We start from the raw sequence: 22,833 nt of genomic DNA, 5'->3' as shown, positions 1-22,833 counted from the left end.
GGGACTCAGAACAGCATTGCAGCTTGCTGAGGGTCTGGGGGCAGCTGGCACATAGGTGAGACACAAAATGGGACCACAAGGAAGGGCCAACCAAGACTCACCTCCCCTCTTTATGGTAACCAGGGCTGGAGTTCCACCCCTCAACAAGCACACAGGCAAGGGGAAGGAAACATGATGTCCTGCCTTGCTAGGGGAGGAGGGGCGGGCTCTAGAAAGCTCACGCAGCACGGACGCACTTTATTTATATGTGTACATATGTATACAGGCGGCTGTACAGCGCAGGGCCAGTGGCTCCCTCTGCTATGGGCCCGGGGGCATGGGGCAGGGCGCCCCTTTTTTGGTCGGGGCTGCTGGGGGCACAGCTTCAGCAGGGCACCGGGAAGTCAGCGCCACCTCAGGCTTGGTGGTGGGGACCAGGAGGGAAGCAGGTGGGGCTGGGGGCCCTGCACTGCTGGGTACACTCTTTGTTAGGGCTTGGGAGGGCGTCTGGGGCTCTGGGGAGAGCTTGGGAGAGGCAGGTTTGGAACGAGGCCCGCTCAGCGTGGTCCGCTCCTCCACCACCTCCAGCACCCAGCGCTCCCGGCCCCGTGGGGCCTCAGGTGCGGGAGGTGCCAGGGGTGCAGATTCCTGCAACCCCTTGGAGTCCACACTTGGAAGTTGCGGCACCTCAGCCTTGGCCCCAGACCGCACAGGCTCTACGACAATGGGCACCGGGGGCGTGCCTGCTTCGCCGGAGCTGCTGCGCCGGCCCGTCTCGTGTTCCTGCACCGGGCTCAGCGCCGCCTTGGCCACGGCCCTGGCCGCCCCGCCCGCGCCGTCCTCTGTCTGCACGCTCTGGTGTCGCGTGCCGCTGGCGTCCCGCTCCAGGGTCCGGCCCCCGGGGGTCGTCGCGCGGGGCGGGGTGCAGGCCTCGGCGCCACCCGGGGACTCTTTCTCCTTACTCGAAGCCGGCAGCAGCGGGTCCGCGCCCAGGCTCAGGGGCGACTCCTGGCGGCCCAGGCGGCGGACGGCGACCTGCCGGGGCGCGCCGGGACCCTCGACGGGGGGCGTCTCGCCGTCCGACTCGGCGAGGCTATGCAGCGCCAGCTCGCCGTGGAAGTCCTTGCGGAAATCCGGGTGGCCCACCTCGAGGCTGTGTTTGCGCAGCGCGCCCTTCTTGTCGGCGCCCAGCGAGGCTCCCAGCTTCTCCGCCGACTGCACGCGTTTGAGGAGTGGCGAGCGCGGGGGCTCGGCACTCTTAGGGCGCGGGCGCACCACTGGCGGCGACGAGTGCAGCTTGGCCGGAAAGCTCTGCGTCGTGTGAGAGCTGCCCACCGTGTGGCCCGGCAGCGGCGGCGGCGACGCCTGTGTCGGGGACGGCGTGTGCGCTAGCGGCGACAGCGGGATATTGCCGGCCGACTTGCAGCGCGCAGAGCGGTACTGGCGGTGAAGCTTTGGCGACAGGCCGTGTAGCGTGCTGGGCCGGATGTGGTGCGAGGCCGACGACGCTGGCGAGTTGGGCGTGCTCGAAGCCGGCGAGCTGCTCTGGGACGAGGCGCCTGCGGACGGGAGAGGGAGGACGATGAGCGCCGCGGGCGCCGCCAGGGCACCGCCCCGCCACCGCGCGCAGCTCGGCCCCCGCGCAGGCTCAGGGCCTACCTAGGTAGGCGGAGTCAGGCGTGGAGCGGTAGCTGTGGGTGGGCGAGCGCGCCGGCAGTCCGTGCGTGGGCGAGCCCGGGAGGCTGTCACTGGACGACAGCGAACGGTTCAACGACGACAGAGAGCGGCTAGTGTGCAGCAGGTTCGACTGCTTCGTTATCTTGCGGAAGAGGGAGCTACGCTTCTTGCTGGAGGACAAGGAGGGGACCACCTTCCCTAGACCAGACTCCAGAGCTCCCGGCTCCTCCCACTTCAGGACTTCAAGGTACCTCCTGGAACCACCCACCCTTTCTGACCCCTCCCTCTTCAGCTACAACACAGTTCCAGACCAAAGAACTTCCTTTAGCTCCGTCCCACTTGGCTCCTCCCACCTCAGGTCTACCCATTCCTTTCTGACCACTCACAGTCCAAGCTGGAAACACCCATCAAAACAGAACCAACATTTTCTGGCCCCGCCCACCTGTCTAGCCCCTCCCTCTCCAACTATACCCACCTGTCAGAGTGGGAAGAAATTCACTGGACTCAGCCAGGCTTATCTCAAATCCCCACTCACTCCTTGTGCAGGTCAAACCCACTGATCAAAACAGAAAACTCTCCTGGCTCCACCCACCTCTCCTAGTTCCTCCTACATATAAGGGAAGAAATTATTTCTACTGGCCTGGCATACTCATCCCAGATAGAAATCTCTTCTCCCGGCCCCTCTCAGTCGCCTAAATATAATACATCCGGCAAGGCAGAATCACCTCCTGGACGGCACCCTCTTAGTCCACATCTGCTGGCCCGCCTCTGCTCCCACAGTGCCTTTCCTTCAGCCTAGGAGCTTGGTACATCCTCCTTTCCTGACTCCTCCCGCTTTCCCAGCCCCTCCTTCTCTGTTGTCTTGGTTTTGCTCTTCACTTGGTGGCCCCGGCCACCTTTCCTGTGAATGTCCCTTCTCCTGTCCTCACCTATGCCTCTCCCACGTAAGCCCTGGCCATCGCGTATAAACTGGAGTGTTCCAGGGGCCTGCTGTTTATAGCCCCGCCCACTGCACTTGGCCCCACCCACCTCTCCTGGCCCTCCTTGGCAGAGGGCCGCTTGTTCCTCCGAGCCATTTTGGCCTTGTAGCTGCTGCGCCGCGCAGGGCCGATGCGGATGGAGGTATTTTCGAAGGGCGTGGTGGTCACGGCTACTTTGTTGCCACTCTGGGGGAAGAAAGGGGGAAAGTTCTCTGCTGGAAGCTGCTCTGGCAACTCCAACTCCCTGGGGTCTCCCCCACCCTTCGCCCCACCCCCACCCCAAGACAGTTGGCTCTCTCCCATGGACTCACCTTAAGGATCAGCTCGACGACCTCAGGATGCACCATGCCATGCACAGGCTCCCCGTTCACGTGGGTGATGAGGTCCCCGGCACAGAGCCCTGCCTCCTGGGCTGGGCCCCCCTCCTCCACGTGCTGGGGATAGGGAACCCCACAGGAGCAGAATTAACAGGCTTGGTAATAAGGAAATCTCCCTAAGCTTATGTGCCAGACACCTAGCTCTGCAGGCACGGTAATCTTCATAACAGTTTATGAAATAACAATTATTCTCCCCAGTTTACAAATGAAGAAACTGAGAGTCAGAGAGGAAAAGTTACAGAGGAGGGTCACAGAGGAGTCTTATCCAGGTTGCCTGGTTCCAGAGTTTGAGCTGTCCCTCACCCCTGGGGAGGGGGGGGTGTCTCTCTCCCTACCCCCACCGTAGAACACAGGCTCCACCCATTAGTGCTCACCCAGACAATGTGTTGTACACTGTAGACATCTGAGTCACCCATGTAGACGCGGATGGCACGCAGTGTGAAGCCATACTTCTTGCCCGAGCGTTGGATGGTGATGGGGGAGCGAAGCCCACTGACAGCTGGCGAGTAGTCCCGACTCGGTGAGGAGTCCCGTGAGGACGGGTTGGAGGAGAGAGATCGTGGGGACATGGGGCTGGCCAAGGGTGAGCTTCCATGGGGGTCCACTACAGACACAGACCCATGGTCAGAAGTCAAAGCCAACAGACACAGCTCTCCCTGTGTCTGCTCCTCCCTCCTCCCAAGTCAGAGTCCCAGAGCTCTCACTGGCCTATCCCAGAGCCAGTCACTGTGGACCAGGAAAATGCAGCTGGCACCAATGGGGGCAGCCCCTCCCCTGCCAGGCGGGGCCCAGGGTCACCTGCAGGGATCATGACAGACAAGGCAGTGGCCGAGGCTGACTTGATGACTTTGCCCCCGGTTCGAGAAGGCCGCTTCTCTACCGCCGCCGGGTCTCCTGACAGCTGCTGGTGCCGCGCCCGGCGCAGAACCAGGTCATTGGTGGCTCTCAGGCCTGATGGGTCCCCATCCTTCGAGGGTGGACAGAGGTCGCCTGGGCGTGGGCGGTCAGCTGCAACAGAGCAGGTGGGTTAGGGGTCACTCCAAGGTTGTAAACTTCTTGCATGCGTTCCCTCTGCCTGGAATGCCCTTCCCACTTCTCTCCCTCGCTGGATTGTGAATTTCAATGGGAGCAGGTAACATGCGTCAGGAACAGCTACCGACTCAGAGGAGCGCTCAAATACTTTTGTTGACTGACCAGGGAATACGGGTCTTCCTCATGTTGATGAGAATCCCAGATTGGAGTGTGAAGAGTACACGAGAACTTGCATAAACAGTACAGACTCATTGAACGCTCATATATGACCCCTGGGGAATTGGGGAAGGCGGCAGGAGGGGGCACTCACTGGCCTCCGGGTCCCCGGCGCTGGGGGCGCCATCCCCTTGAGCTGCCTCCTTGGGGGCCCGCGCATCCAGCGAGCCTGGAGGGTCGGAGCTGGGCCGAGGAGACCTGCGCAGCCGGGCCTCATCCTCGTCCTCTTGGGGGGCGCTGAAGCGGCTGGGCTCCAGCAGCGCCGAGAAACGGCGGCGCGCGCCCAACGGAGGACTGGCCTCCCCCTCCAGGAAGCTGGCCTCGGACGCCGAGAAGCGCTTGCTGCGCAAAGGGGGAGTGGTCAGAGGAGCTACTCCCCTTCGGGTCCAGCCCTCAAACCCAAAATCCTGCCCCTGCTCACATCTCCGGGGAGCCCCCTCTCCAGGTCTTCTCGCGCAGGGTCAGGCCACCTAGGCCTTCCCGCTTGCCGGCCATCTTCTCCTCTGGGCCCTTGGCGCTCGGCTCCCGCTTGTTGGTCCCCGCTGCTGCCACGGGGGTCTTGGGCTCGTGCTGCGACAGCTGCTCCATACTGCTATACACCTTCAAGGACGGATGAGTGGTGATGGAGCCAAGTCCAGCCCCCAGGTCCCGCCTTCCCTCCCGAACCAATCGAATTCCCGCTACTGGACCCGGCCAAACTACGCTCCGCCCCAGTAAAGCCGGGTGCCCAGCCCCCCAATTCTGGGCCGACCCCGACCACCTACAGTTCTTCAGTTCTGGCCCCACCCCACAAAATTAGGCTCCGACCTATTCTAGACCCTGCCCTGCCCAAGCCCTAAAGAATCTGGTCTCCTTCCTGCCCCGCCTCTCCAGGCCCCGCCCAATTATGTGTGCCCTCGCCCAAGGCAGGTCCTGCACCCCCCCTACGTGCTGTTCCTCAAAGCGAGACATTGCCCAGCCTCGCCAAGGCCTGGCCCAGCCCCCTCCATCCCCAGGCCCTGACCCCGCCCCGTCCAGATCTAGCCCCGCCGCACTGTGGGTCCTCATTTCCACAACTGTCCAGGCTCCCGTTAGATTCCACTCGATGCCAAAGGTCGGTTCCAAGACATACAGTGAGGATGTCCCCCCCCGCCCCCGCCCAAGCCTCATCACTCCCCGATCCTCACCGCCTCAGTAACTTCTCTAGTCTGAGACCTTGGGCCTGGACCCTGCTCCCCATAGCCTCCTCAGCCCCTGGCCACTTCAGGCCCACCTCCATCCCGTACTTACACACAGGTCCCACCTCCCGACGGTCTCACCCCACCCCTATCCCCGCCTGGCCTCACCTTGCTGAAGCGCGGGGAGCAGGAGGAGAACTGGCGGATCTCCACGGGCTCCTCCTCCGTCGTGTCATCCTCGTCATAGGAGTTCACATGGTGATACCTGTCTGAGCGGGCTGGAGTGGAGGTGTGGGTCGTGACCGCGGGCATGGGTCCACTCCCCAAATCACACCCCCACGGGAGCCAGCTTCGGGTCCTGCGGCCACGCCCCTGCCCCTTTCTTGGATCAGGTTTAGGTCCTGCCCCCTCGCTGGGTCCCTGTCCCACTCTCTGAGGCTTCGTCTAGCCCTGCCTCCACAGAGGCCACATCCCCAGATTGCACCAAAGGCGCCTCCGCCAGCCCAGGCTCTTGCCTCATGCCGCGTCCTAGCATCGCCTCTAACCTAGGTCCAGTCCCAGTTTTAGAACTTACTCCTGTCCAGGCCCCACCCCTACCCCAGCTTCCTTTCTTACCTTCTTCTCAGACTGAGCCCCGCCCCTATGCCAAGCCCCCACTTCCGCCACAACTTCAGCTCTCTCCTCTCGTCTAAGGCTAGTCTCCTACCCAGCTGCGTCCCAGCCCAGGCCATATGCAAGCGCCCCCTCAAAGGATCCGACACCCTGTCCCCGCTCACTGTCAAAGTAGCTGGTGTCATCCTCGGACTCCAGGTGGGGGATGAACTCGGCCTTCTGCCTCAGCAGCCCTGTCCAATCCAGGTCTCGAAAGAAACTGTGCTGCTTCACCTCAAAGGCACCGCCTGGGGAGGAAGGGGTGGCGGGTGTAGGGGAGGGAATTCTCGCGACAGCTATGGCCAGCCAAGCAGCCCAGCTCCCCACCCATTTTCCGGCCCAGGGACACAGCACTGGGAGCCCTGCTCCTGGACAACAGACCCCCCAGCTCAGATTCTCTGCGACCCCTTACCTGCCCCTAACCGGCCCAAGGGGTTGGTCTGCAGGAGGCTGGATATCAGGTGCTGGGCATCCGTGGGCAGGGCCTCGTCCCCCTCGGGCCACAGGATGTCATCTGCAGAGCAAGGTGTAGGGCTGGGGTTTGCTTTTGGAGTCCATGAGGCCCTGGGCCAGCCCATGTTTCCGTGCCCCCTGCCTGCCCACCGCGGAGGCACGCACCACTGATGACCTGTCCAAAGAGCTCTTCAGGTGTGTCTCCAAAGAAGGGCACGCAGCCCACCAGGAACTCGTAGAGAATGATGCCCATGGCCCACCAGTCCACCGGTTTGCCATAGCCCTGGCGCAGGATGACCTCGGGTGCGATGTACTCTGGGGTCCCACACACCTGGGGGTAGGACGTCAGCCCACGCCCTGGCCACAGGAGGGGCCTCCCGGGGGAGCAGTGCCCCCCGCCAGGCCCTGGGCCCCACAGTCCTGCCGGGTCACTCCACCCGAAGTGACCCCCACTCCCGCACACACACCTGTTTGTCCAGGAACTCCCGGGCGTCCTTCTCAATGTGGCCCTCATATAGGTTGGTGGTTAGGCTCATAAGCCCCATCTTGGAGAGGCCAAAATCCGTAAGCTTGATGTGCCCCATGGAGGTGATAAGGAGGCTGCAGAAACAAACTGAGGTCTTAGAGGCGAGGACCATCCACTTCACTCCTGGCCCTTTCATGCCAGGGCCTCCCGAGGGGCAGGGAAGGAGTGATGGGAAAGGTCAAGGCTCACTTGTCAGGCTTAAGGTCACGGTGCACGATGCCATAGTTGTGCAAGTACTCAAGCGCGAGCACTGTCTCAGCGAAGTACATGCGGGCCATCTCCACAGGCAGCGCCCCAATGTTCTTCAGCAGGGTGGCGCAGTCCCCCCCTGGGGGTGAAGGAATAGGCCCACGTGAAGAGGAAGGTACCCCTGGCTCAGAGCTGAGCACTCAACATGCACCATAGTACCGAGTCCCCATCTCACATTGCCCCAATTTTATGGCTAAGGAAAACTGAGGTTTAGAGAGGGGTCTCCCTATCTAAGTCCCCAGCTTGCACAGGGACTGCCCTCTACCAGGCTTCTCTTGTCCTCTTAGCCATCCTCCAATGTCAGTATAATCAGCTGATTTTACCCAGGAGGGGACTGAGACTCAGAGAGATGTTGGGTCATGCAGGGAGTTGACGGTGGAGGTAAGGTTTGCTTTGGGCCAAGGCTGCCTGCTTATCGACTGAGTTTAGGCCCTTGATCTGGAGTCTGAACCTTGAGGGTCTGGGGCCTTAATATATAAATTACTTGCCCCCACCAGATTTACTGCAAGCAGCATTCATATTTTAGTCTCCCTCGGTGTCCATTTCTCTTTTTTCTTACAAGGGCCAGATTTCCTTCCAGGTTTAACAGCTGGGTCAGCATGTAACCCAAGTTGTGCCAATGACTTTTCCCTCTTTTTTCACAAAGATTACTAAGCCCATAGAATGTAAACTGGAATCTGTTGGATAGTAACCTCACTATATCAGGGCCTGTTTAAAGGGAAGTCCACAGAGGCAAAATATGGAGCAATTACGAATGACATGATTTGAGCACCTAGATACAGCTATTCCTGAAGGTGACGTGGATTTTTTCTATCACAAGTCAATAAATTTCTTTCTTTCCTTTTTTTCTCTTCAGCCAGATTTATCTATGTCAGAAACTGATGAATCAGACTTGAAGCCGTGCCCTCTGCAGTGGAAGCACGGAGTCCTAACCACTGGACTGCCAGGGAATCTGAATTTGGGCACCAGATAATCCTGACACACTATGCAGAGAATAAAGTGCCCATGTGGCCATGGTCTTCTTGAGCCTTATATCCCTTGTTGCCAACCTCACTGTATGAAACAACCTTGTCCCTTTTGGCTTATTTTTCTTGTTTATTGTATGTTTATACAGACTTGAATGTTACCTACATGAGGGAAAAGTGTGTTTGTCTGGGTATCCACCAGTACCCAGCACAGCATGTGGCATGAGGGAGACGATGAGGGGACACCTGTTGAGTGACTGAATGGTCAATTAAGGCTCGGAAGTGGCACAGTTGTATCCCTGTGAGATCATGTGTGTGTCCTAATAACCATAATACATGTCTGTTTGGACAATAGGTGGATTAATATTGGGGATGGATAAACAGATGAAAAACCTATACATTGGTGGTTGGATGATTGGATGGATGGTAAATGGACAGATAAACTGATGGATGAATTGTGGATGAATAGATGGATTTAAATAGCTAGCTAGATAAAATGAGATAGCTGCTAGAATGGAGGTTTGGATGAATGAATAAAACTAAGAACAGTAAATGGGTGGATGGAAAGAGGGATGGATAGCTGATGGATTAATAAATAGGTAAATAGGTATTGGTGGATAGATGGATGGTAAGTAGTTAGGTGAATAAATAGATAGATGAATGAATGTCTAGATATAGAAAAAGACGGATTGATGGAAAATAGATGTACAATACAAGCAATGAACCCTAATATAAATTACGGACTTTAGTTAATAATTATGTATCAGTATTTGTTCATCAATTGTAACCAATGTATCACACTAATACAAGATGTAAATAACAGGGGAAACTGGGGGGGAGGGGGAAGCGAGTATGTGGGAACTCTCAGTACTTTCCAATCAATTTTTCTATAAACCTAAAACTGCTCTAAAAAATGAAGTCTATTAATTTTTAAAAATAGATGTAATATAATATTGTAAATCAACTATTCTTGAATAAAATAACGATGTAATGGATAAACAGAAATATGGATGGACAAACAGACGGATAAATGGATGGATGGATGGAGAGATGGCACATAGATATATGGATAGAAAAACAGATGGATTAGCAAATGAATAGATGAAATGAAGGAAGGATGGATAATTGGATGGATGTATCTATATTGAGAGAAATGAAAATCAGTGACGAGAACTGAAGATAAATCAATAGATGGCTGGATATAAATAAACAGATGGAACGTATGGATAAGTGGTTGGATAAACATACAGGTGGGTAGTAAATTCGGTGACTGGGACTCAGGCAGGCCACCCCCAGCAGCCCTGACTAGCGAGCACCCCCTCATCTTCCCTGCAGCCCTGCAGGCAGCCACACCTTCCACATATTCCATGACCATGCAGAGGTGGCGCCGGGTCTCAAAGGAGCAGAACATGCCGACCACAAACGGGTTCTCAGCGAAGGTGAGGATGTCGCGCTCCACGAAGGCCTGCTGGATCTGGTTGCGCAGGATCAGGTTCTGCTTGTTGATTTTCTTCATCGCGAAGCGCTGCCTCGTTTCTCGGTGCCGCACCAGGTAGACGGCGCTGCAGGGGGAGAGAGCGAGGACCGGCCATCACCTCCGAGACACCCGGCCTCCGCCACCCTCCCCCCGCCAGAGCCCCGGGTGGCTCACCCGTAGGCACCATTGCTTATGAGCTTGATGGTCTCAAAGTCATTCTCTCCAGGTGGTTTCTTAGCCTTGCTGCTTCGGCCCTGCAGGGGAAAGATGGAGACCACCCCCATCATCATCATGAGATTGGCACTCTTGTTATTCCACCTAACAGATGGGGAAACTGAGGCACAGAGGGGGTGGGTGTGCCCTTCATCCAAGTGAGGGAGTAACAAAGTCAAGACTTGAACCCAAGACTGGCTGACCCTGAAGCCATATATTGATAACTAACTTCTCTCCATTAGGAAAGAAACCTACAAAATGGCTAATCACTCTAATATATAAAGAGCTCTCAGACATCAACAAATAAACTAACATTGAAGAGAAAAAATAGGCAAGATATGTGAACTAGAGTTGGAGTTCTTAACCATGTGAAAAAGTGTTAAACCTCACATATAACGACAAAAAGGCAAACTAAAACTACCCCAAGGTACCATTTTGCACTCAGAAGATTGGCAAAAAAAAAAAAAATCCAAAAAGCTGACACTCTGTGGGCAAAGCTGTGGGGAAACAGATACTTTTATACCTTGCTCTTGGGAGTATAAATTGGTACAGCCCCCATGAAAGGTACTTGGGTGTATATCAGAATTACAAATGCATGTTCCCTTTAATCCAGCAATTTCACTTTTGAATTCATGCTACAGATATGCTTGCACATGTGAAAAATGACATATGTACTCTCCTGCTCATTGCAAGACTGGAAACAATCCATACACAGGAAATTGGTTAAATAAACACATGAGGGGATATAATCTAAAGGAATATGTTACCGCTGTTTTGTTTTGTTTTGTTTTGTTTTTGGCTGCATTGCGCCACATGCAGGATCTTAGTTCCCCGACCAGGGATCGAACCCGTGCCCCCTGCAGTAGAAGCATGGAGTCTTAACCACTGGACCACCAGGGAAGTCCTGTACATTTTTAAAATGAGGAATATCTCTGTACACCTATTAGTAAGTTCTCCAAAGTATCTTGTTAAATGGGGAGGGGGACAAGGAACAATATTACTGTATGCTTTTGTGTAAAAAAGGGGACAAAATATAATCATATTTGAGGTAATAGGGATATGGGGGACAAGAGTGGGTATAAGATTTTTCACTGTCTGTCTTTTTTTTTTTTTTTTTTTTTTTTTTAAATTTATTTATTTATTTGGGTGTGTTGGGTCTTCATTTCTGTGCAAGGGCTTTCTCTAGTTGCGGCGAGCGCGTGCCACTCTTCATCGTGGTGTGCGGGCCTCTCACTGTTGCGGCCTCTCTTCTTGCGGAGCGCAGGCTCAGTGGCTGTAGCTCATGGGCCCAGCTGCTCCGCGGCATGTGGGATCTTCCCAGACCAAGTCTTGAACCTGTGTCCTCTGCATTGGCAGGCAGATTCTAAACCACTGCGCCACCAGGGAAGCCCCACTGTCTGTCTTTTTAAAAAATAATATTTATGTTTCTTAGGGACAAGAGATTTATTACATAAATATTTCGCAAAAAGATCTATGAGATATAAAAATATTGAACTCTACACCCCTAAAAATGTAGCCCCAAAGAGTCTGACACAAACATTGACAGACTTACAAAGAGAAATTACTCAAAACAAGAATTTAACACATGGCTCTCAGAAACTATCAGATCAATCTGGCAAAGAAAAGATGAATAGGAAGATGGAAGATTTGAATCACTCAATTCACAAGTTTGATTGAATGGAATTACATAGGATCCTACAAACAACAATTAAAGATAAATACCTTTTTAGAGTTTTAGACTTTTGAGTGATGTCATTCCATTACCTATTCAAAAAATTAAACAAATGGCATGTATAATGAGATTTTAAAAAATATATATATATACATATATATATATATATATATATAGGACAGATGAGTGTGTATGTATGTGTGAATTCATAGACACAATTTGAAACAAAGGTCACAAATCCAAATGCCTTCAGGGGCCAGGCATACCAGGTGAGAGCCATGGGTGGCTGGGGTGTGGATACCCCATATCACAGGCCAACCCCCACTCAATGCCAGCTGGCTCCATCACAGTATTGTCAGAGCTTCTGATTTTTCAAAAAAGGCACAAACCCAGATTCTAATTTTAATCTTCTGATTTCTATATTTTGTTTCACAGTTTTGAAAACACTAGGCAGCTCAGAGAAAACACATGCATGACCATTATGGTGGGCAATCTCCACCAGATATGTGGAACATCTACCGAGTGCGGTTGGCCCGGGGGGTGGAATTACAGTAATTTTTACTATGCTGAGCTGTTAGCACACAGAGACACTCAACCCACTCAAAACTCCATGCAGTGTTCCTCAAGAAATTAAAAATAGAATTACCATGTGACCCAGCAATTCCACTCCTAGGTATGTACCTAAAAGAACTGAAACAGTTGTTCCAACAAATACTTGTACACAAATGTTCACAGCAGCACTATTCACACAATAGCTAAAAGATGGAAACAACCTAAATGTCCATTGATGAACGATGGATAAACCAAATGTGGCATATTTTATTCAGCCATGAAAAGGAATGAAGTACTGATTTATGCTACAGCATGGATAAGCCTTGAAAACATTATGCCAGACACCAAAGGCCACAGGGTGAATGATTCCATCAAATGAAATATCCAGATTCAGCAAATCCATAGAGACAGAAAGATCTAGAAAGCAGATCAGTGGTTGCCAGGGGCTGTGGGGGAGGGAGGATGGGGAGGAACTGCGTAATGGGTACAAGGTTTCCTTTTGGGATGATGAAAATGGTCAGGAACTAGACAGAGGTAATGGCCACACAACATTGTGAATGTAGTAAATAACGATGTTATGTGTATTTTACCATGAAAGAAAAAAGCCTATGGAGGAAGAGCTATTATTAACCCATTTTAGAGTTGGGGAAACTGAGGCTCAGAGTGGGGACCAAGAGGTCCACCCAGCCTGAGGACAAAGAGCCAGGAGGTGAGCCCCGACCAGTCGGGACAGACCAGAGTGTTGCCTGCTAGGCCACCTGGCCTTACCTCAGAGAGGTCGTCCTGCTCAGGTGTGTTAGAGCCGCCACTGTCCTGTTCCTCCAGGTGCACCACGTCTAGGAAGGGAATGAGAGTGAGCGGAGACTGGGGTCCCAGCTGGTTCACCCACAGTCCCCTGCACCCAGCAGCCAGCACCTGGAAAGGTGTCACGGGTGAGGCCCAGCTGGCGGATGATGTAGCGGGGGATGTCCGTCTTGACAAGGTGGCCTTCCTTCGCATGGCCCTCAGCTGCCTCCAGCAAGTGGTAGAACTCCTCGGGGTTGAATTCCTGAGGCAAGGCAGGGTGCGCTCAGGGTGAACTCCAAGGTGTCCCAGCCAACCCCTCCCCTGTCCCCCACCAACTGCCCCCCGCCCATGCCCAGCCCCCTTACCAGGCACTCCAGCAGCCTCGCTGGGCGCGAAATGATAATGAGCAACTTCTTCACGAGCTGAGTGACGAAGGCCACCTCCAAGCTCTCGGAACGTTCATAGGCCTGGGATGCGGGGCATAGTGGGGGTATGGTTCACAGGTGACTTTCCTGAGCCAGGCTTCTCTCCCATCCCCACAGGAACTGACAATACTGCTGCTGTTGTCCCATTTTACAGATGAGTAAACTGAGGCCCAGGCCACATGGTAAAAATAATCATTATTGTTATAGCAAACATGGTCCTAAAACCTTCACTCACTCAATTCATCTTCAAAACAGCTCTATAATCCAGGTCGAGTTAAAAATCCCTCTGCCTGGCATGCTCTCTCCTCAGATCCTTGCATGGCTTCCTACTTCTCCTCCTTTAGGTCTTTGCTCAGTTGTCAACTCCTCATGGAGGCCTGCCTTGACCCCTCCAATCCAAAATCACACCCCACTACCTGGTAGGACTCTCAATCGCCATTACTCTACTCGCCTGTTCCTGTTTTCTATCAAACAGGCCACATATTAATTTATCTGTCATGCCCATCAAAGTCAGGACTATGGTGAGGCAAATGAGGCAGTCACCTTGGACACCAAAAACCTCAGTCTTTAAGATAACTAATATTTTAATGCACTATTTGAAAAATCAAAATTAATGCAGAAAAAAATGATAAGCAAAACATTTATTTTTTGGCCACGAGGCTTGTGGGATCTTAGTTCTCTGACCAGGGATTGACCAGGGATTGAACCTGGGCCCTGGCAGTGAAAGCACCGAGTCCTAACCACTGGGCCACCAGGGTATTCCCGGAAAACTTTAAATAAGGACAGGATCCCAGAGGGCTGGGCCAAACCATACGGGAGCTTGAATCAAAAGGAAACGTGTGGGACCATCTCTACATGTTTTTATGTTTTTCAAATGATTAATGATTTTAACGAAAACAGTATTACTGATTAGTTCGTTTCCATTAAAACCAGGAAAGTTAAATTATAACAAATTTTGGTTTAATTATAAATAAAATATTTAAACTTAATGTTAAGTTTTAACATACCTTTTTTTTTTTTTCAACTTTTTCAATAATTAATGTTCTGAAGGGGGAAAGAAATCACCTGCCTCATCCTAGTCTCAGTCCTGATGCCATCTGAGGAGGTAGCATTTGAGTAAAGACCTGAAGGAGGTGAAGGATGTTAAGTTCCTGCTTCCTGTTTGGGGGGGTTGGGAGGGATAAATTGGGAGATTGGGATTGACACACTATTGTATGTATAAAATAGATAACTAATAAGAACGTACTGTAGAGCACAGGGAACGCTACTTAATACTCTGTAATGACGTATATGGGAATAGAATCTAAAAACAGAGTGAATATATGTATATGTATAACTAATTTGCTGTGCTGTACAGCAGAAACTAGCACAACGTTGAAAATCAACTATACTCCAATAAAATTAATTAGAACAGTGAAAAAAATAAAAGAAACTTTATGGGGCTTCCCTGGTGGCGCAGTGGTTGAGAGTCCGCCTGCCGATGCAGGGGACACGGGTTCGTGCCCCGGTCCGGGAAGATCCCATATAGCCGCGGAGCGGCTGAGCCATGGCCGCTGAGCCTGCGCGTCCGGAGCCAGGGCTCCGCAACGGGAGAGGCCACAACAGTGAGAGGCCCGCGTATCGCAGAAAAAAAAAATAAAATAAAATAAATTTTAAAAAAATAAAAGAAACTTTTAAATTATTACTGTCAATATCACCAAATTATGTGAACATCTTGGTTATAACAATATAGTGATTGTGAAGAAATAAAGGCAAAAGGTGCATTTTGTGAAATATATATGTATATATATAAATTCCTGCTTCCTCCTTCAGACCTAGAGCGGGGCTTTAGTCTTTCTCCTCCACCCTTCAATCCACACTAGCCCCTTGGCACGTGGTAGGCGCCCCCTGAGTGGATGTGGGGCGAAGGAAAGTATGGGACCATTGAGCCTGATTTGGGGGTTCAGAGCCTGAGGTGTGGCCGGCCTCCTGGTGCACTCACGTCCTGCAGCAGCTTCTCCAGGTTTTCCTGCAATTCGTAGAAGTATACGGTGGTGATGAGGCCGTCGCGGGACTTGGTCAGGCAGTCCCGGGCCAGCTCTATGATCTGGTGGTGAATGAAGCTGAGCACGCCGTCGGCCAGCGGCAGCACGCTGTCAGGTTCGTAGGCGCGGGCGAAGTCGCGCAGCTTCTCTTCCATCTGCGCGGTGGCCTGAGGGAGGGACGGAGGCAGGGCCGGGATGCCGGCGCGGGGCTCAGCCCGGAGGCAGTGGTTGCCAAAGCCTGCACTGCGCGGCTCCGGCCGCCAGGGGGCGCGCGAAGCTAAAGCGAGCGAGGGCTCCGGCCGCCCCGCTCCCCTGCAGCCGCCCCCTGCCCCGCCTCACCTTCGGGAACCTCTCCTTGTAGACATGGTTCATCATCACGATCTCGTTGTCGTAGGAGGAGGGGGAGCGCCCGGGGCTGCGGAGAGAGAAGCCCATCGCGTCCAGCCACCTTCCTCCAAAACTGCAGACAGGCGTCTCGCAGGGCATGAGCCCCCAGACCCACCAGCTTGGACGGGGAGGGGGATGCAGGCCCACCTGAGGCTCCGCGAGCGAGGCCGCACCGCAGGGGAGCGGCGGCCACCATCCTCATCCGTGATGCTCTCGGTGCTGCCGAAGTGTTTGGAGAGGAAGTGGAGCTCGTCCACGGTGGGCTGGTAGGGCAGCTGGTGCAGGCGCTCCTGGGAGGAGCAGGAAGACTGGGGGGAGGGGCGGGGCCGGGGTCAGAGCCACCACGGTTCCCCCACAGCTCGGGACCCTGGTCTGGGACCCCCGCGGCTGGCGGGCCACTGAGCAAGGCCAGAATCTGGACCTGGCTTATGATCCTTGGATCCCAAGGCTCAGCTTGGGATTCCTGGCAACAGAGCGGGGCGGGGGGGCAGGGACAGACACAGATGAGAACAGTGACACAGACATGAATGTGGCCCGAGGGAGCCTGTGAAAACCTGAGTCAAGTCTTATGCCTCCTCTGTTCAGAAGTCTCCATAGCTCCCACCGTACTCATGGTGAATGCCTAAGTCCTCCCCACAGCCCACAAGGTCTTGCAAGATCTGATCCTGTCTCCTTGCCATCACCTCCTCCCACTCTCCCCCTCACCTGCTCTGCTTCAGCTGCACAGGCCTCCTTGATGGTCCTTGAACAAACCAGGCACACTTGTGCCTCAGGGCCTTTGCACTGACTGTTCCCTCTGTCTGTCACACATCTACTATGGATCACTTCTCCTTCAAGTCTTCACTTTAAAGTCACTCTTCGGGAGGCCTCCTCTGACCACACACATCATTCCCTCTCCTTGCCCCAACTCGTTTCTTCTTGCTGACTTCTTATCTCCTTACTTACTACTGTACATCTTTATGACTTATTTGTTACTCCTGTCTGCTCCTCCAGGGCAGGGATTTGGTTCTGTTTGGCCCCAGTCAGGGCCTGGCATGCAGTTGGGGCAAACACACACCCACAGACATCAGTGGAGAAACACAAGGACAGCCACCTGATTCTGCAGGCAGGATGATTTTTTTCAACATGATATCACTCACTTTCTTGCTTAAAACTCCCCATCCCATCATTATCTATTAATCTTTTCAGCGCATACAATCTATGACCTACAGAATCAGTAGGTCGGACTGAAATTTTAATTTAATTTAATATAAAGCAAAACAGCCTTTCTATGTCTTCCCACTGCATTTAGAATAAAATCCACCTCACGATCCTGGCCAAGAAGTCCCAGCATGATGAGGGTTGCTGCCTGCCTCACCTCCATCCCTCCACTTCCAAGCCAAAGTTCCAGCCACACAAGGCTATTTTCACCTTTCTAAATGTGAAAAGTTCTCTGTTGCCTCTGGGAGTTTGCACATGCTGTTCCCCTTTCCTGAAACACCCTTCCCTCCCTTCTTCCACCTGCCAAACTCCTGCTGATCCTTTGTCTTGGCTTCAATGCCACCTCTTCCAGGAAAACTTCTTTGACCCTCCCTCCAGCTCAGTCAGGTGTCTCCCCTCTGCTATCATCCCCTTGCCTTATGCTACCCCCATCACAGCTCTGACCACCCCAGCACCCCAAGTTATAAATGCCTTCTTACTGATCTGTCTCCTCCCATGAGGGCTTTGTGAATCCTTGGGCCCTGGTCCGGCTTGTAGAGCCCCACACACATGAAAGTCATGTGATAAATGTCTGCTGAACATCACACCAATGTATGGATGAGCGAACCAGAGAGACAGGTAGAAAAGAGGGCAGATGGAGAGAGAGACTTTGGGTACTGCAGTGGGGGAGCAAAGGGGATCTGGGTGAAAGGGGTGTGTCCTGGCCCTGGCCAGCTGCAGACACTTGGGCAGTTGGCTTAACACATGAGCTTTAATGTCATTATCCGAGGTAAGTAAAATAAGTAAAATAATTAAAATAAGTCCGAGGTAAGTAAGACCCCCAAGAAGATATGTTGAAGATGGAGAACAGGACCTTGGAGGGGACTTGGAACTCACTAAGAGATGGACAGATGACACCCTTGGAGAACAAGAGAAACCCAAAGCTCTCATTTAGGCCAGTCCAGCCGGCCCCCCGCGGCTCCCACCCACCGGCCCCACCTGCCACACTCACCGAGACGGTGGAGCTGGGTGTGTTGGTGCCATAGCCAGACGAAGGGAGTGAAGCCAGAGACCAACGGCGTCCGTCCGCCCTGGAACCCAGCCAACATGCTCAGAGGCCGCCAGGTCCCACCAGACAGCCCCATTCCTCAGGGTGTGAGAGAAACCACTGGCCGTGGCCAGAGCAGGAGGTGGGGGAATATATCTGCACTCTGAGATTCCTGAAGTCCCTCAGAGTCAAGGAGGTAAAGAGGAAGTCTTCCAGCCAGGCACCCAGGACCCGGAGCAAAGACCAGTCTCCTCTGCTCCTTCCCGTTTATGCCCATCTCCTGTCAACCTCATGCCAAACAAGCCCCCAAAGTGAAAAGCTCACTCAAGGAAGTCATCCCAGAGGGACCCAGAAAAGATGACCGCTAGAGGATCCCCCCATGAGAAAATTCTCAGAGGAAGATCACTTGGGTCTTTTCAGAGAAGAAATGTTCCTTCCTCATACACACACACACACACACACACCACACACACACACGCTCCCATAGACACAATCACTCTCATGGCTACATCCATTAGTATTACTGTTACTAGTACAGTTGAGTTCACACACTGAAAGTCACACACATTCACACCACGTGACTCTTCAACACAGACACTCACACGCATTCACTGTTCCATACATGGACCCAAATATCACATGTTTCCAGGCTAACACACAATCCTACATGAAAAAAGAGATGTACACTCACATATAGACACATATTCTTACAGAGACCTGGTACTCACACTCTGACATACACACACACTCCCCCACACACTCTAGACTCACATTCACGTGACACATATTGAAGACACCCTCACGCACTCAGTCACACATTCAAACTGTCAGAGAGCCACACACTCATTCACACTCCCACACAAATTACACATTCTCATGGAGACACACATGGAGGTACATGTTTCCTCAGCTACTCACACACACATTTACAACCCTAGAAGTACACAGTCACACACGTTCACTCTCACGCGCTGCTACACACCCATGGCTACAACAACAGGCATGGGCTGCCCCCCATATTCACAGCCTCACAAACTCACACACATCCACATCGGCACACATATTGCACACTCACACGTACACACACTCCCATGCACTGGACTCCTCTCTCCAGGCAGTGACCTCACTCAGCTCACCTGCTTCCCAGCTCACCCTGCATGTAGGTAACCACATCCGGCCCAATCGTGGAGCCCTTTTCTGGCTCCCTATTGCCCTCAGCTGAATTCCACGGTCGAAGGGGATCCCCATTCTTCCAAGGGAGCCGTCCTCTGTCCCCACAGTCTCCTGTGACTCGCACCCCACAGCTTTCACTAGCCTTTGCGGTGATCCGCGTTGCCTCCCCAACTCAACTCCAAGGATAGAGAAGGGATGTGGTTCACCCCATATCCCAGGTCCCAGAACACACCAGTTGTTCAGACAACGTTTTTAGAATGAATAAAGTTCAAAGAAAAAGAGACCCGCCCAAACACCCTGGTGACTCCTCGAAGATTCCCCCTCAACATTCAAAGAATCTCTATTCCTCCCCCAATCTCGACAAAGCCCCCCAGAAAATTCATCTTACGGACACTCCAGAAACCCACAGAAACCCCCGGAGGGAAACCTGAGATTTCTCCTCTTGGGGCCTCGAGAAATAGCCCTAGGGGCCCTCCCCCACGTCAAGGACCAAGTCCTTCGATGGGCATCAAGTAGTCTGCGCTTGCGCACTTCCTCCCTGCTTCCTGTCCCGTTGCTATGGAAACGCCTGGCCTGGAGAGCGAGGCTTGGGAGACTAAGACCCAGGTCCCATAGCGCAAGCGCTTTCGCTCCGCGGCAAAGGAAGCCCCGCCCCTTCCCTGGTTCTGAACGGGTGGTTGGCCCCGCCTTCTTATAGGTCCCGCCCCTAAGACTGGGTGCCTGTTCCCGCCAGGACGTTGGGGCACTCTGCGGGTCCCTCAGGCCTGACTCAGGTGCAATTAGAAGGGGAACAGATGGGGGCCCAGACGGCGGGTAGGGAGGGTAGGGCCAGGGTTTTGGGGCCCTGGGGAGAAGGACTCACCTTCGGGACGAGGCGAAGGAGAAATGGGCGGGGGTGTTGGGGGAGAAGTTACGGGGACTGTCCAGGGGACTGCTACCTGTGGAGGAAAGAGGGGGATCTTCAGGCTTGGGATGGAAGGCAATCCCATCAAACCTCCTTATCCTCAAAGCGGGTTCCAAACAGCAGCTTGTCCCCTCTTTAGTCAAAACCCACCCATCTATGGGTGGACCGCTCCCCTTAGCTGTGGCCCTGCCTCCCAAACTGTTTTGGCTACCGAGTCAGCCCAGCCCCTCTCCAGGCCGATTCCGTCTTTTTCGGGGTGGCCCCGCCCCTTAGGTATGGCTCCTCCTTTCTGCTCCATCCCCTTTCCAGCCAAGCTCCTCCTGGGCCTCCGCCCACAAATGCCCGTCCCCCTGCGGACCGGCCAAGCCAACACAAGGATGGCTCCGCCCCTTGTCCAATCCGGGTCCTCTCCCTCTAGACTCTGGACCATCACTCCTGTGGCATGGACACACCCCTCGCCTGTGACCACGCCTCCTCTAGTCTGGCCCACAAACCCCCCACCTGTCTCACCCAGGTGTCCAGGCAGTGGGGAGTGGGGTCGCGGCAGCGTGGGCGAAGTGCTGGTCAGGATGAGACTTTTCCGGTTACTGGTGCGGCAGCTGCGGGGAAGGCGAGGCAAGGGACCGGACCCGGCCGTAGCCCAGTGAGTTTGTGGACCCAACCCGCGGCCCTCCCATCTCAGATCCCCACCTGTCTCCCAACTGTGTGTGCTTGGATGTGCTCCCAAAGGACTGCTCAGAGGAGGAGGCAGTGGAGGCCTCGGTAGGACTGTGTATGGGTGGGGATGCGTATGTGTTGTGTATGTGCAAGACTCCTGGTGTGGATCATGTGTGACCATGTATGGCACAGTGTCAGTCACGGGGTGATAGTCATGCCCACGTGATACCAATGGAGATACTGAGTGTCTGTGTGTCTTTGGGTCCTTGCGTGACATTCGCTGTGTGTATCCAGGTGCGGCACCTCGTGTGTGAATTCAGCACTGGGAGCATCCTAGTGTGACATCATGTGTGACAGTACTTGGGTTTATCTTGTGTGACATGACCTGTGGCTTTGTGTGTCTATATGACACAGTGTAGCGCCACTTGTCCATGACTAGATGTGCCACTGTGTGCTGTAAAGTGTGCGTGATGCATGATTTCTGCTACGTGTCTGTCTTTGTGTAGCAATCTGAGTCTGTATGAGATACTGTCCTTGTGTCTGAGTGTGACATTCACCATGTGTGTTCCCGTGTGGCATCTACTGTGTGTGAGTTTAACACCCTGTGACACTGGGCACGTCTGAGCATACCACTGTGTGCGACATGGATGAAAATAAGTGAAAACGTGTGACACTGTGTGTCTCCGACTCTGCAAGATTCTGTGTCTGTTATTCTCTCATCCGTGTGGCACAGCAAATGACATGCTTAGGTGATATCGTATATTGTGACATTGCACGGATGTCATTGCCACACATGTGTCTGTGTGCATCTCAGATGGCACAATTGTGTGCGTGGATCACCAGGCATGTGACCTCTTACTGAGTGTACACTACACTGTGCCTGTGGGCTTACTTGACTGTGTGATGCTGCGAGTGCCCTTGTGTGTCTGTGCGTGCCTCTGACCTATGGCCACCATATGGCTGGGTACGCGTGGCGACTCCCGGGTGTATCTGGGACACTAGGGCTGTTGTGTGTGTATGTGTGTGTGACATCATGTCCTGCGTGACGCTGTGTGTCACTATTTTTCGTATGAGGCTGTGTTCTTTGGGGGGTGGTTGTGCTATGATAAAAGCCCCCCCCCTTTCATTCTGCCCCTCAGGATCCCAGCTTCCAAAGAGGGACCCTCCAGCCCCTCCATTCTCTTCGCACACACCCCCCTCCCTGGCTCAGTGACTGAGCATATTCGCGCGGCCAGAGCACGCGGCATGGGGGTGGGGGGAGGCCAGGTTGCGGCTATTGTTCTGAGGGTGCTAAGCCCCCCACCCTCCCCTTCTTCCCCTACCCTCACCGGGCTGCCGGAGCCCGCAGCGCCATCAGACAAAGGCGCCTCAATCCCCCACCAGGCGCAGCCCCCTCCCCCCGCGGCGGTCCTTTCTAGCGTTCAGTCCCCCCAGCCTCAGCCCACACTGCCCCCCATTCAGCCCCATCCCTGGCAGGAAGGCGCGAGCGAGCACCTCTGGCGCAGCTGGACCGGGTGCAGCATCCCGGACCCCGCCCTGCAGCAGCAGCCGGAGGGCGGCTTTGGGGGAAGGGCCAGGTCAGGGTCTGAGGGATCGGGGGTCTACCTCTTGGTGCGACGGAACATACTGCCGCCGGGGAAGGAGGGCATCGAGAAATTGGAAAGCGCGGTCCAGAGAGAGTCAGACATGACCCGGCGGCGGCGACATGGTGGCAGGTGCGGCAGCGGCGGCGGCGCGGGGAGCAAACGCGCGGGGCGGAGGCTGGAGCCGCAGCGGGCAGGGTAGGGCGGGGGAGGGGAAGGCCTGCGGCTGCCGCCCGCCAGGAGGGGGCGCTGCAGTGCACCAGCGCGCCTGGCCCCGCCCGCGCGCCCGCCTGGCGCCCCAACCCGGGCCGGAGTAGGGGCGACCAGCCCCGCGCGTTTCTCCCCAGGGCTCACCTGCTGCTTTTCCGGGGCAGGGGCAAATCTTTCTGGAAGGCAAAGGGGCAAAAAGATAGAGGTCAGCGGGGACCAGCAGCCACTGCCCAAAAGCCCTGTCAGCCCCCTGGAGGGGTAGAGGTGGGATGGGACAGGTC

General features: G+C 54.1%; 1 protein-coding gene across 1 annotated transcript; it reads right to left on the bottom strand.

Annotated features, from left to right (window-relative positions):
- Positions 1-29: 29 nt before the first annotated feature.
- MAST1 (microtubule associated serine/threonine kinase 1) lies at positions 30-22,447 on the bottom strand (the record flags this gene model as incomplete). Its single annotated transcript, XM_081233648.1, has 26 exons — positions 30-1,538; positions 1,639-1,826; positions 2,686-2,822; positions 2,948-3,070; positions 3,388-3,617; positions 3,812-4,021; positions 4,356-4,603; positions 4,683-4,861; positions 5,587-5,696; positions 6,195-6,317; positions 6,482-6,583; positions 6,688-6,853; positions 6,990-7,122; positions 7,238-7,376; positions 9,616-9,824; positions 9,914-9,993; positions 12,945-13,012; positions 13,092-13,224; positions 13,328-13,429; positions 15,369-15,578; positions 15,751-15,826; positions 15,946-16,106; positions 17,990-18,068; positions 20,061-20,136; positions 20,613-20,701; positions 22,365-22,447. 26 exons carry the CDS (start codon positions 22,445-22,447, stop codon positions 301-303), a joined length of 4,692 nt encoding a protein of 1,563 aa, XP_081089774.1. The 3' UTR covers positions 30-300.
- Between the last annotated feature and the right edge of the window lie 386 nt (positions 22,448-22,833).

Source organism: Mesoplodon bidens (assembly GCF_964165515.1).
Source record: "Mesoplodon bidens genome assembly, chromosome: 4".
Classification (NCBI taxonomy): Eukaryota; Metazoa; Chordata; class Mammalia; order Artiodactyla; family Ziphiidae; genus Mesoplodon; species Mesoplodon bidens.
Note: the sequence above shows the minus strand (reverse complement) of the source record. Positions and strands in the feature narration are given on the sequence as shown.